At 39.0% G+C, this 14675-nt stretch overlaps 2 protein-coding genes and 1 pseudogene across 2 annotated transcripts in view; 1 reads left to right on the top strand and 2 right to left on the bottom strand.

The window, feature by feature from the left end:
- Positions 1 to 3456, bottom strand: part of pde11a (phosphodiesterase 11a) — a 76213-nt gene extending 72757 nt beyond the window's left edge. Inside the window, exon 1 of the mRNA XM_065293191.2 lies at positions 2139 to 3456. Within this exon, the coding sequence (XP_065149263.1) occupies positions 2139 to 2936 (798 nt within the window). The 5' untranslated portion in view covers positions 2937 to 3456. The remainder of the gene's footprint in view (positions 1 to 2138) is intronic.
- Positions 3457 to 4875: 1419 nt separating this feature from the next.
- Positions 4876 to 9037, bottom strand: LOC135782911 (uncharacterized; annotated as a pseudogene).
- Positions 8892 to 14402, top strand: LOC135782718 (nectin-3-like protein). Its single transcript, XM_065293190.2, has 7 exons — positions 8892 to 9133; positions 10115 to 10417; positions 10631 to 10736; positions 11849 to 11991; positions 12194 to 12282; positions 13357 to 13396; positions 13493 to 14402. The coding sequence occupies exons 1-7, from the start codon at positions 9052 to 9054 to the stop codon at positions 13495 to 13497; spliced, it is 768 nt and encodes a 255-aa protein (XP_065149262.1). The 5' UTR covers positions 8892 to 9051; the 3' UTR covers positions 13498 to 14402.
- The last annotated feature ends 273 nt before the right edge of the window (positions 14403 to 14675 follow it).

Here is a 14675-nt window from a genome sequence, read left to right as displayed (position 1 = left end):
ACACGATTCATGTTCTTTTTGGAAAATAAATCATCACTCTTTCTCTGTCTCACCAATCTCTTTGCTCTCTGTGTCGACCTAACTTCAACTATGCATAACTTTTTGAGATATAAATGTAAATAATTTATTGAATACTATTGCAATTTGCGATATAAACTTTTGCTATGTTTTGGTTATTTTGATGTATCTTCCAGCCCTACTAACAAATATTACACAACAAATTAACAAGTCTGTTGATTTATATTCAAATATCATGAAACATAAAAAATGTGAATATATGAAACAAAAATTGTAAATGATATTTTTGGAATGAAAGACTTGGACTTGGGGTGGGCGATATGAGCTAAAATTCATATCAAGGTATTTTCCACTCTCCAGCCAAAATATAAGTATTACAGTATATTGCCATATGGGAAAAAAAACATGTTGGAATCACATTGTAGTAAACTTTAGTTAAACTACTGGCAAAATATGTACTTTTAACCTTATATATCTAGAAAAAGTAAGGGATTGTCATAGACATAAATGTGAATAGTTTCCTCCAAAAGTGCCACTGTGTGGATGGTCTGCTCAGGGTGTCATTTTGTAGGGGTCCGCACAGGGCGCCCACGAAAAAAAAACGAAATACAGCTGTGACCGGGTTTTACCTCACATTTGCACGACACATCGGTTGTTTGATGTGCTCCAATCTGTGCACTCTCCGCACGGTGACATAAAAGATGGCAGTGGTTTGTAAATGTACGAACCCAAAGATTATCAAATTGAACAAAAAATTTAAATGCAAAAATAGAATTCATGAATATGTAACAATATTAACGGTATTGTAGAATCCATAACATGATAATCACTTTCATACCGGTATATCACCAACCTCTAGTTGGACTAATAAAAAATTATAAAAAGAGCTCAGAATAAACTAAAATAAACTTGTATAAAAATTTTGTGTTGAGACCTCTAGAAGTTGTTTGAAAAAATTATAAAATAACATTTAAAAAAGCATTACTACTATAAAAATGCTAAAATATAACAGTGTGGGTTCATTTGGGATGGTTTCAGTTACTAGTAATTCCCATTATGTTATACCATACACTCTTAAAAATGCTGGGTTGTTTTTAACCCAGGGCTGGGTCACTATTGGACAGAACACACTGCCGGGTTAAAATGACCCAACTGCTGGGTTGTTTTAACCCAATTGCTGGGTTATTGTCAATCATCCATGTTGAAACAACCCAGCAGTTGGGTTAAAATAACCCAGCAGTTGGGTGATTTTAACCCGGCAGTGTGTTCTGTCCAATAGTGACCCAGCCCTGGGTTAAAAACAACCCAGCATTTTTTAGAGTGTTTTGATCAGCTTACGATTATTCCATGTGTTGAAAAAAAAAAGAATGAATAAGTGACGTTTAAACAGAAACAGTAGTGCAAACTAAATCTGTTATAAATAATTGACTTGTCAACATAATAAAGTTATTATTATTATTTTAAATAATAGTAGCTTGCTGATGTGCTATGGTATTGTTGATTTACATTGACGAGATAATCAGAGAAATGCTGACCTCGCTCATATTAAAAATGCAGATTTAATGATCTGCCCTGCTTGCTAAATGAAAACTAGATTGACAGACTCATTAGAGAAGTGAGAACTGGCATCATCATTATTATCAGGAGTATAACTACAGTAGACTAAAGGGAATGAGCTGATCGATGAAGTGATCAATACTTACATGCACTCAAATAACTCATTATTCACTAAGACCTTGATGGATTTCAGGTAAAAGTCAAACCAAATCATCATTTAGTGATCATCACAATAAAATACTGCCTGACAGTAATGATCTGTGTAGCCTATGGGAAAACTTTGACCCCACCACTAAAGTTCAAAGGAAAAGCTGCAGCCAACCCTAATATGAAAAACATAATAATAAAACCAAAAAATGACTTAAAATTTGATTAATGTGAGTGAACTGGTCAAACCAAAAGCATGACTGAATCAATCCAAACTATAATCCAAGTCATTTGAAGTGGTCAGGTCAGGTAAAAAAAACTCTTTAAAGAAGCAGGACTTTTGAAAAAAAATTGCATCTCACGTGATTCTCGTTTAGGATGTTGGGTCTTTAAATAACACTGAATTCCAGCATCACCTGATAGGCGTCGGGAATGTTGACAGTTTCTCCATGTTCAGCCACGTATCCGATGATTCCCTTTCCCCAGGGAACCTGCACCTCATCCGAGTTCCTCAACGAGGGCAACACTGCGGTTCCTGCGTGAACATCAAAGAACTTGGACACCAGAGTCTTCTTGTTGGCCGGACCCTCCACCAAAAACAGCGAGCAGCGGTCTGCGTCCACCATGATGCACACGAACACCAGGACCTTGTAGCTGAGACTGGTCAGGTCCAGGTCGTTGGAGATGTCTTTGACGAGCTCCAGGAAGAACTCCCTCTCGTTGTGCTCCTTCAGGTAATACTTGTAGTCCACGGCGGTGGACGGGTACTGTGGGATGTTGACCCGGGACTCGAGCAGAGCGGAGAGGATGTGCGCGGTGGTCGGCGGTAAAGAGCTGGCTTTGCGCAACAGCGCGCGTCTCCGCATGCTGGTCAGCGGCTCCTGGGCTCGGGAGTTCACGTGTTCGTCGTAGGTCCGGTTGGCATTGATGGCTTTGGACCTGGCGAAGGTTTTCCGTAGCTCTTTCTGGGACGCTCGTCTCTGCAGACCGTCGCTCCTGCTCGCCCAGCTGTCCTTACCGGCGGCGGCAGCGGCGTTTGTGCTTTTCTCCGGTTCCGCGCTGGAGTTCGCCGGAGTTTTGGTCTCTTGATGGTTCTTCAGCCACTTTTCTACCAACCCGTGCTTCCTCTTTCTGTTCAAATAATCCTCCAGTAATTCGGGGTGTTGGTCTAGGAAACTTTCTACGTCGGAGAATCCCACGCTCGTCCCCGCCATCGTTGCTGCTATCTGTAAATGAAACGAAATAAAGTCTTATTGTGTACGGTCATTTATGTGATGGCAGGAGCGCAGAGCTCAAACTTCAGATAACGGCTTCTCCGAGAATCATTCGTTTTCAGTTGTGCGCGGTCCAGCTCGATGATCCGGCGGTTCCGTGCACATTAACACCGGATTGATGTCGCTCTCCTCTCCGTTCATTCTAAAGCAGCGCCAGTGAGATGATGCGACAGAGGTGCCTCACTGACGTCACGGGCACGCATTCCTCTCTCATCACTGCAGCGTGTTATCACAAGGGTGATTCCCGGTGATGCTGGGAAATGAAGTCCTAAATATTTCTGTGATGATTAACCTTCGCGTATCGAAACATTGTGTGTCTCTTTTATGGTCTACTTCTTTTAAATCGTTCATGTATCTACAGTATAAAGCGTTATATCGTGTGAATGTAAGGGAATGCATAAGGAATTGACGGTGCTGTTACCGCACTCTAGTGGACGACACTAGTTTTACAAACACTTAGTCCTATTACATGGAGGACTTTTTTGTGCACGTTTTAAAAATTTAAATAAATCAAACACATTTAAATTGACAAATGAATGAACATATTTAAAACTGTTTTTTTTTAAATTCATGCTTTAAAATGTAGGCTTAGTTAAATAGATCAATGTGATCTATGAATTGTGCATTTTTAAATTGAAAAATAAATAAACCAATTAAAGCGCTTTATTTAACACATGATTGAAAACACAGATAAATAAAACAATAAAATATTACATTTATAAATAATTTAAATGGCAATTTTAAATAGCGTTTTTTTTTAAGCATTAGACTTATGAGGACTTTTAAAACATTTTGATAAAAAAAAGTAAATGCAAAGTAAGAGTATCAAAATAAGAGGCATACAGTTACAAACATCTCTTCGTGTACTATTTTACACATGATTTGAAATGAATGACATCATACAAAATTATCATACCAATTTTGTTGTTTTTCCACATTTAAGGGGAAATTTTTCATTACCGCAACGTGTCCATGACTGGATTTGGGTTCTTTGACATGGAAATATTTATAATTAAAAAATTTAATAAATTAAAAGCTTCAGTGCATGTTATACTATAAACATTTACAGTAAAGAAACATGTGGTATTTGGTGATCATTGGTAAATGTATTGACAATAATAAGGAATATAAATGTGTCTAAGACAAATTTTCTCATCCTCTGCAATAATTTTCAATCAGTGTTTAAGCCCTCAAGGAACTAACATTAAAAAAAAATGTTGTAAGGGACATAATTGACTGTGACACTCAAGATGGCTACCTAAGCAGTTCTTATTTTTTCTATCCAGTTAAAAGTTGAAAAGTTTTATGTTTTAAATCCTCTAAAAATAATGGTTATAGTAAGTTCAGACCTTATATGTGCAAAAAATTGTCTTCAAGGGCTTTTTAAAAAATCTGATGCTGGACACCTTCTAAGTCTGGATTTTGTGAAAATCACCCATTTGTCAATTGCTTTTCTCTCTGTTTGCCAATTGCTTTTCATTTTCGTTTTGCCAAATGCTTTTCTCTATTCAATTGTCAGTCGGGTTAGAAAATGCCATTAGACAGTACACACGTGGGAGCAACCGATCAAATTTCAAGTCAGTTTTAAGATACACTCCCTCCAACAGATGTAAGACAGTATGAAAGATCTACTATTTGTCATCACGTTTTATTCAAATGTATATCCGTATTTGGTAAACCGTGTACAACCCCAAATCAGAAAAAGTTGGGACACTGTAGAAATTGTAAAGAGTAAAAAAGGAATGGAATGATTTACAAATCTCATAAACGTATATTTTATTCTCAATAGAATATAGATTTGAAAACACCTTAAAGGTGCAGCTTGGACACATCTTCAGTGAAGGGCCCAGGGTCATAGGGTGTTTCGGGTCTTTGATCTTCATACACCCTCACCTGGGCGACCCAACCAGGGTTGATCAGGCCCCGGTTTGTGTCCAAACAGCGTGCTACTCCATACTTCTCCCCTTTTGATCCACAACCACCTTGAGGCTTTTTCGGCAGCCTCACTGATGTTTTTGGTGGCTCTTCTTTCACACAACCCTCTAATGCCAAGGAGCCTGAATGCCCGATGCACAAATTGACTTAGAAAGCCCCTGCAGCCCACTTCTATTGGCTCACAGCGGGCCCTCCATCCACTCTCTCTGCATGCTTGAACCAACTCCAGATATTTGGCCTTCTTCCTTTCGAAAGCCTCCTCCATCCTATCCTCCCAGGGGACAGTAAGCTCCATTAGCACAACTTGCTTTGTTGAGTCAGATGTTAAGACCAGGTCTGGCCTCAGTGACGTCCTTGCTATGTGCTCTGGAAACTTTAACTGCCTCCCAAGGTCAGCATGCAGCTTCCAATCTCGGGCCGTGGCTAGCAGTCCGGTTGAGGCCTTACGTACTCCCTGAGGTTTCTCCCCTGACCTAACAAAGGAGATGTTGTGCTTCGCTGGGACTAGGTGTTTAGACTCCTGGATTGCGGTGCAAATGGTGTCCGCTACTACCTTCAGCACCTGGTTATGGCGCCACGTGTACCTCCCCTCTCCTAGTGCTTTAGGGCAGCAACTCAGGATGTGCTCCAAGGAACCATGAGCCGGGCACAGAGGGCATGCTGGTGTTTCTGCTAGGCCCCAGGTATGTAGGTTAGATGGACTTGGGAGGACATCATACACCGACTGAATCAGGAACTTAAGTCTTGCGGGTTCAGACTTCCATAGTTCTGTCCAGGTGATCCTCCTGGCAGCCGCATGATCCCAATTGACCCAGGCCCCTTGTTGGCGCATTGCCACAGTCTTACTTAGGCGCTCCTCCTCCACCTCAGCACGAATCTCTCTCTGCACCATCTGGCGTCTCTCTCGTCCTTGGGCTTTGTCGTACCGTGGTCTTGTGTGACCACCTAGACCAGCTCTTCCCACTGCCACAGAGCCAACTAAGACGCTATGTCTCAGTCTCGCCTCTGCCTGGTCGACTGCTTCTTGCGCTCGCCATTTCCTCCCAGTTCTGACCGTGATGCCAGCGGAAGCGACTCTGTTGTCAGCAGAGTCTCTGTACAGCAACACCTCCCTGGCTCTTGTGACTTTAAACTCCTCGGTCAGGCCAGTGAAAGGCAGCTGCAACCTGTTGTTGTGCCCATACAGAGCAATGCTGCTCAGGCTCTTCGGCAGACCCAGCCATCTACGCAGGTATTGGCTGATGTTACGTTCAAAGCCCTCCACAAGTGATACTGGGACTTCATAAATCAGTAGTGGCCACAGGAGACGTGGCAGGATACCATGCTGGTATATCCATGCCTTGAACTTCCCTGGAAGGCCGGACTTGTCCACCGCTGAAAGCCAAGACTTCAGCTCCCTGTGGGCTGCCTCTACCGCTACCTTGTCCTTCAGGGTGCTGTCGAAGATCTTCCCTAAGCTCTTCACGGGCTTCTCCGACACTGTTGGAATAATGACTCCATCCACGTAAAAGCGGTGTTTGTCCTCCACTCTCCCCTTCCTCAGGACCAAGGATCTGGACTTGGCTGGCTTGAACATCATTCTTGCCCATGCCGTAATCCTTTCCAGACCGCGGAGGAGCCACCTGCACCCTGTCACTGATGTTGATGTGACCGTCAGATCATCCATGTAGGCTCGGATTGGTGGTTGGCGAATGCCGGATCTGGACAGGGGGGCCCTTGACCAACATGCTCATCGCTAGGGCAAACAATACCACTGATATGGTGCAGCCGGTGATAATGCCCTTCTCTAAGCGGTGCCCCGCAGATGTTACTGTTCCAGAGGTGAATCTCAGGCTGAAACTACTGTAGTAGTCCCTTATGAGTTCTGTAATCTTCTCAGGAATATGGTGTATTGACAGAGCTGTTGTCACCAGCTTGTGTGGAATTGATCCATAGGCGTCGGCCAAGTCAAGCCAGAGGACTGCTAGGTCTCCTCGATTTTCCCTCGCCTCCCGGATCAACTGGGTGATCACTCCTGTATGTTCCAAACAGCCCGGCATACCTGGGACTCCGCCCTTCTGCACTGAGGTGTCGATGTAGGAATTCCTCATGAGATACTCAGATAACCTGTTGGCAAGAATCTTGAAAAAGATTTTGCCTTCCACACTGAGTAGAGAGATGGTGCGGAACTGCGTGATGTCATTTGCATTCTCCTCCTTTGGAATCCAAATACCCTCTTCATGACGCCATTGCTGGGCCACCTTCCCCCTCCGCCATACTACCCTGATGAGTCTCCACAGCCTCTCCAAGAGTCTCGGGCAATACTTATAGACTTTATATGGCACTCCACTTGGTCCCGGAGCTGCGCTGGTACTTGCAGTTCGCACGATGTCCCTGACCTCTGCCAAAGTGGGCTCCTTGATGTTAAACTGGAAAGAGGGTTCTGGTGGTGTGGGTAACTCTCTGCAGGTGGGCAGATTCTCCTCTCTCCTGCTGTCGCTGTATTTAGCACTGAGGTACTGATATATAGATAACGTATCAAATGTAGAAAGTGAGACATTTTGAAATGTCAAATATTGGCTCATTTTGGATTTCATGAGAGCTACACATTTCAAAAAAAGTTGGGACATAGAACTTCAAATTTTGATACGTCTGACCACAGAACAGTTTTCCACTTTGCCAAAGTCTATTTTAGATTAGCCTTGGCCCAGAGAAAACGCCTGCGCTTCTGGATCATGTTTAGATATGGCTTCTTGTTTGACCTATAGGGGCGGTTTCCCAGACAGGGATTAGTCTAGTCCTAGACTAAGAAAAATGTAAGAGCTGTCCAAACTGAAAACAACTTGCACTTTGTTTTGCCTCAAAATGCACATAAGTAGTGTTTTAAGTAAGATATGTTTGTTAAAACTAGTTATATTTCCCAATTAAACTCAGGTCTAGTCCTGGCTTAAGCTAATCCCTGTCTGGGAAACAACCCCATAGAGTTTTAGCCGGCAACGGCGAATGGCACGGTGGATTGTGTTCACAGACAATGTTTTCTGGAAGTATTCCTGAGCCCATGTTGTGATTTCCATTACAGTAGCATTCCTGTATGTGATGTTATTTATATTCTATTGTGAATAAAATATAAGTTTGTGAGATTTGTAAATTATTCCATTCCTTTTTTACTCACAATTTCTACAGTGTCCCAACTTTTTCTGATTTGGGGTTGTATAACTCTCAAGGCTGAACACATTATAAAATGAAAATACAGTAGTTTTGTCCAGCTTGATTTGTGATTTTTTTCACAATACTTTTTTTTTTTACTGTCAAGTCACGTTAAGCAGTATTTTTATTATAATTGTCTTAGTGACGCTGAAAATGACTTTGTTGGTTGTTTTAAATCATTTATCCCAGTGCAAATATTTTTTATCAATTCTATAATGCAAACGTAAAGTGCATATACTGTATTTAAAAATAACACTTACTCATTAGTATAATAATTAAGTGCAATTCAATTTATGCATTAATATTTACAACTTTGGCAGAAAAAGTAATTTACAGTGAATTAAATGTATAGATTTGTATCAGTATGTGTAAATATTGTATGTGTAATCTCTGGATATAGAAACCACAATCGTTTACACTGCTAACACAATGATCTACCATGAATTCAAAATGTGTGCTTATGCTCTGGTGCAGAAGAGATCCTAGCACATTGTAACAGTACTGAGCAAATATAAGTAACATTGCATCAAGCTTAAGAAATATAGTACACTGACTGGCTGTCAGGCTCTTTGACCAGAAAGAACAATAATACACTTTTAAAACCCAACATGTGTTCTGTACAATATTTACTCAGCCTTGGGTTAAAAATAACCCAGCATTTTTTTAGAGCAATGTTTCATAGGCAGCAGGGCGACATTTACCCCATATTTTTTTGGCATAAAGCCCAATGCTCCTTCTTATAAGAGCAGCCGCCCATTACTTCATGTTAGCTTTTTGTGTATCCTCATCTTGTATACATTGTCTGTCTGTCTGCTTTACAGTAACAGACTTCCTGTCAGTGTAAATCATTGAGCATTAGACCTGTCCTGTCACATGCACTTGGTTATGAAATCAGATCTCACTTTTTTTTTGACGTTCATTTGCACTTTGAAATATGATATGCAACATGCTTCTTATTACTTGCTACATGTTTGTCACGTTACAGTCCGCTCTCTGTATCCTCAACAGGACAGCAGGTAAGATAATGATTATAATAGTAGCACAGTTTATTGTTTTAGCATAAGGAAACTGAAACTGTTTACATCCGGTGTGCATTATTATGTAAGCATTGTTTGTGGTATAGGCGATTTGTTTAAGTAGTGTTAAAGAGCACACTTTATGAAATGAAGTCAGATATGTCATCTTAAATACTATGACCAGATTACTTCAGCTGTGTTGTTTGCTTTGTGGTTATTTGACAGTCATCGCATGCATTCCTACACTCATACGTTTAACTACACTGATGGGGTGCTTCGTTTGGAGTTTCTTTAGATTTATTGCTAATCATTTAAATAATAGACCTACACCTGGGTTATGACCGTGCATGACATCAAAAGGGGTCATTTGAAAAAAAGTGGTAAATCACAGTGGTAAATCTGTACATGCACTTCAAGAAACATTGCACTGTATTCACCGTGTTCAGGCAGTTTTGCTCCTGTCATAAGTAACATGATTTTTTCGTAGTAACCATGTTTTGTTTTCATTGGTGTATATTACCTTTGGTAAAACCATGGTTTTAGTACAGTATGTTTTTATTTTAGTAAAACCATGGTTAATTTTCATAAGGGGTGATTCAAGTAAAGCTTTGGCTAGAGATAAGACATGTAGTCTAAAGGTTTAAAGGTACAAACAATAAAACAAAGTTTTTGCTTCCACCCAAATGTGGTCATTTTTGACATTCTATAATAAATGATCTGTGGGGTATTTTGAGCTGAAACTTTACAGACACATTCTGGGCACACTGCATTTTGTAAAAGGGCCATAATAGGTGCCCTTTAAATTACAGCATTTACGGCAATAAACACAAATTTCATCTTTTGTCATTTTTATGGCCATGACTGCTTTGATCTCATAATAACATTATGTTTCTTTGGCCTGGTTTTTGCAAACTTGGTCACTTATTTGGAAGACAGAGGCATTATGCTTGTATTTATTTATTGTATTTCATTTCACATTAGTTTCTCCGTCAGTTTATGTGACTGGGAAGTCGCACGTTTGTGACCGCTCAGAAGTTACTTTGGCATCGTGCTTTGCTTCATATGCACGGCCTGCAGCAGAAGTCATTTGGAGATTTGGAGATCACAATGACACTATGAGGACTGAAACCGACTACATGGTTCACCCAGACGGATCCTTTACGGTCGTGTCCCACTTGTTGGGTGCACCATTTAAACATTTAAACCAGGAGAGGATCCAGTGTGTGGTAACACACAGCACTCTGACAAAGAAACACGAACATGACTACACAATAAATGTGCATTGTAAGTAAAGTGCAACATAGTTTGTCAGTGACTCTGTTTAATAAACTGTAATGGTGTTCATATTTTAAAATCATCTCTCATTGGTGTGTCATTTGCAGAAATTCAGATACTGCTTATCTGCAATACAAAAAAACATTACAATTGTGTACATTTGATTTATGTTATAAAGATTACACTTGCAGTTGAACAATGTTATATTTTTTATTTTCTTAGATCCTCCGGAATTGGTGATGATAATTCCTGATGATCCGAAACAGCCTGAAACATTTTCCTGCTTAGCTGATAGTAACCCAAGACCGACCAATTACACCTGGATCAAGTAACAGAACCATGAGATTTATTTCCTTTTTATTTCAGAACTTATTACAGACAATTTAGAGTTGTATGGTCAAGCTCAGTTGTTTAAGAAATGATAAATAAATGCAACAACAACAACAATTTTTTTTAGCTCATTGAAGCGCTCTCATTAAGGATGCAATTACCTAAACCTTTCAGTGATATTCCATTACTCGCCCATATGTTGCTCTTCGTCCACAAAACACTTAAGAAAAAAATCCTAAATGCTTTGTAAACATTTTATGTTCCATGGAAGAAAAACATACAGGTTTCGTGCATCAAGAGGATGTCTAAATTCATTTAATCTGATTAAGACAATTAGCCCCATGTTCAAAAATCACCATAGAGTTTCAATATTTTTCCTTTTTTAAACTTGACTCTTCTATAGTTACATCGTGTACCAAGACCGACGGAAAACTAAAAGTTGTGATTTTTTTAGGCAGGTATGGCTAGGAACTATACTCTCATTCGTGTATAATAATCAAGGACTTTGCTGCTGTACTGTACCATGTGTGCAGTAGGTGCAATGATATTACGCAGCCCCTGAAAATAGTCCCCAGCTAACTTTCAATAGCTGGGGGATATTTTCGGGCCCTGCGCAATATCATTGTGGAAAATGATGTGTTTTAATCCTGCAAACACATTCTTTTATACCAAATACACAAAATAACATTGTTTTAGCTACATACAGTAATACTGTAAGTGCTCTTTAATAACCGATGATTCCTCAGATGTAATGACGTAATAAATAGACATGTTTACATGACATTCCCAAGATGGGCGTCTCTTATAACCTTCAAATTCTAATCAACTGTTACACAAACTACAAAGCCTTCACCCAAACAATAAGTTCAAAAAGGTAACGTTTTCCAGTGAAATCTGACACTACCAAGCCAATTATAAATCATTATTATAGGCTATACCGATGTGAATTGGGGTAAGGCATGGACATAGTTTGAACACTATTTTTTATGTATTTACTCCATAAATGATTTTTTTTATTGAAGAATGTTATGGATTGCAGCTTTAAAATATTCACATTTTTATTTCCCTTATTTTTAGCACTCAGATTGGCTCATCTCTCTTTATTTACAGACTGAATGAATCTATTCCTTATTCTGAAGGCAACACACTTTATGTCCCAAAACTATCCTCTGATTTCAATGGGGTATACATCTGTAAGGTATCAAACCAGTATGGAAGTGCTTCAGGTGTTATCTATATAAATATCCAAAATGGTGAGTTGTAATGTTTTTATATATATATATTTTACTACAGATTCTTGATACAGAAAATCTATAAGATCTTGTGCATGAGAAATGTAAAGTTTTGTGGCACCAATATTCGAAATGATGAAAAATATTTGCCAAACAAGACAAAGTACATAGTTTTTTTCTGCAACATCTCCTTTTCTCACTAACCTCTATTAATGTTTTCCAGAATCAACCTTTGCTTGCTGGAGTCTGTACAGTTTTGCTTTCAGCTTCATTGTCCTTTGTATTTGTGGAGGTTGCATGTTGTTGAAAAACGTGAGTTTGTTCATTGCAACATCAGGATTGGTTTATATTGGTGATTTGTGAATCAATGTTCATCAAGTGCACACATTTATTTCGTTTTTCTTGATTGAAAAACTGATAACGTTGTCATTCCATCACCCCCAAGTTAGCTGTTTGTTTAATTGGGTGTGACATTTTAAAATTGTGTGTGAAGATTTGAGAAAATTGTGAATTGTTCCCAGAACTGTGTCTGAGCAATTGAGAAAGAACTGTAATATGGTCTTAATGAGTTTTCAGTCAGTAGTAAAGCCCACCTGCAGTCTCTTCCATTGATGAGCAGGGCACAACAGTTTTAGTTATTCATTTGCTTCACTACATATCAATGTATGTATTGTATGTTGTTTCCTGAGCCATTGTCCTTATGTAAGGGATAATCCGCTTCGCGTCGGGTCCTGATCACACTGTCGGGGCTTATTTCCCAATAACTACCGGCTGCCTCTACATTATCCCGCTTATTACACGGCTACTTGCCACATTAGAAAAAAAACTGGACATGAATATGAATTTGAAACATTTTATTGGCATATTTGTTTTAAATTAACATTTTTATCCTTCCGCGAAACTTTGCACAGATGCATAAAATGATCGTAATACCTTATTAAGATCCTCTGCTTCATACTTGTCTCCATTTTTTCTCTTTTAACCAGTCTTTGAGAAGTTTTAATGCCCATTCTGTATTTTTTTGTGTCTTGGCTTCGTAGCTGTCATGCTCTATTTTGTCAAGTTCAGTCTCAGTAAGCTCTCTGTGTCTTGTCGTGGTTGTCGAGTGTTTGTCACAAGATGGCGCCAAACAGACAGTAATCTTTATTGATCTTTATTGGCGCGGAGCGATTTTACTCGTGCAAGTAGTCCGGCTATGCGTTATTATTTTGGAGCGGTTATTATTTGAAAAGAACGAACCTGCAAGTGTCTCAACTGACCAATCAGAATCAAGCATTCCAGAGAGCCGTGTAATAAATAATAACAATTAGTGTATCAAATTACAATGCAATACAGTAACATGTTAAATATTCTGCTACCACTAACAGTATTAATGTTTCTAAACAGGCTTCAGGTACAAGACAACCCATTCGCAAAAGAAGCAGAGGTGGGGTCTTTGTTCTTCAGATTTTGTCCTTACTATTTAAAATCTGCAGTATTATTTATTATAATCTGGACTAAATTTGCCAACCTTCATCTGCAGGATAATGAACTTCAATGAATTTGGATTCTGCAGGATCAGATTAAAAAGCATTGCTGTTACTATACCCAAATATTCAAATGTCAGTCAGTTGCCTTACTTTTACTTTAGCTAGCTATATTTCATTGTAGCAAGTTAAAGAAAGATTATATTTTGTTATATGTTACTGCCTCATGTAAAACTTCAATACAGAATACAAATTCATCCTTAAGCGTCACTCCAGACAAATACTGTAACCTGTGGACAGGTTATGGCAAGTTTGTTTATTTTATACTCAAAGGGGAATTCAAAAGATTTTAGCTGGTGACATGAACACTGACATTGCATTGTTTTGAGTGAAGTGTGTAATGGACTTTGTAAATGACCTATGACCCGAGTTGTCTAAAAGCTTTAATAATTAATATCTGCAATGTATTTTGGTATGACTCGGGCCATTGATGGAGTTAGCAACAAGGTAATAGTTCTTTAAAATCTGTTTTAACTGGAAGACAGTGTAAAGATGTGCGAATTGGAGTGATATGTTCAGATTTTTTGGTCCAAAAAATAAGTGGATAGGATATCAAAAAAGTAAAATCTGTCAAAAGCAAAATACTGCTGTGTTCAAAATATCGTGGCAATGCATTGTCATGAACTCCTGATGTGCCCAACCTGTATTGACTCTGAAGCACTTTTTATGTTAAAATGTTTTGTTTTGTAACCAAGTGCTGTATGCCTAAAGGATCGTAGCTAAAACTTAATGCATAGGAAATGATAATCCAGCAATACCTTTTGATAAGAAAACCTCTGGTTATTTAATATATGATAAACAGATAATGTTACTAAATTCTGAACAAAAAAATGATTCTTATTTGACCCATATAATGATGTGCATCATATCCTGACGTTGCTGTCGATAAACAGCCCTACTGTTGTATATCTTCTCATGTCTGCAGAACCTGTTTATTTATCTTACACATGTAGAGACATGAACAAAACTGTGAGAAAGCCAGTTAAGGCGTTTTTATGTAACATGAAATCTGAGTAATAGGCAGAAATATTTGATTTTGCCACTTTTAACCTTCCTCTGATAAAAAAAACTGTTTAACGAATTTACATGTTCTTACACATTATCAGGTGTTTCTGATAATGTGTAAAACAACTTATTTTGGATATACCCTTACGAGTTTTGTGTAGTAATACAGTAATA

The sequence above is a fragment of the Paramisgurnus dabryanus genome, chromosome 15 (genome assembly GCF_030506205.2).
Source record: "Paramisgurnus dabryanus chromosome 15, PD_genome_1.1, whole genome shotgun sequence".
In the NCBI taxonomy this organism is placed as follows: Eukaryota; Metazoa; Chordata; class Actinopteri; order Cypriniformes; family Cobitidae; genus Paramisgurnus; species Paramisgurnus dabryanus.
Note: the sequence above shows the minus strand (reverse complement) of the source record. Positions and strands in the feature narration are given on the sequence as shown.

Bases quoted from the DNA above. Each gene is read 5' to 3' on its own strand.
- LOC135782718 (XM_065293190.2), top strand. From the start codon at position 9,052: ATGATATGCAACATGCTTCTTATTACTTGCTACATGTTTGTCACGTTA. The intron at 9,134-10,114 runs GTAAGATAATGA...ATTTCACATTAG, and splicing joins TATCCTCAACAGGACAGCAG to TTTCTCCGTCAGTTTATGTG. The intron at 11,992-12,193 runs GTGAGTTGTAAT...AATGTTTTCCAG, and splicing joins CTATATAAATATCCAAAATG to AATCAACCTTTGCTTGCTGG.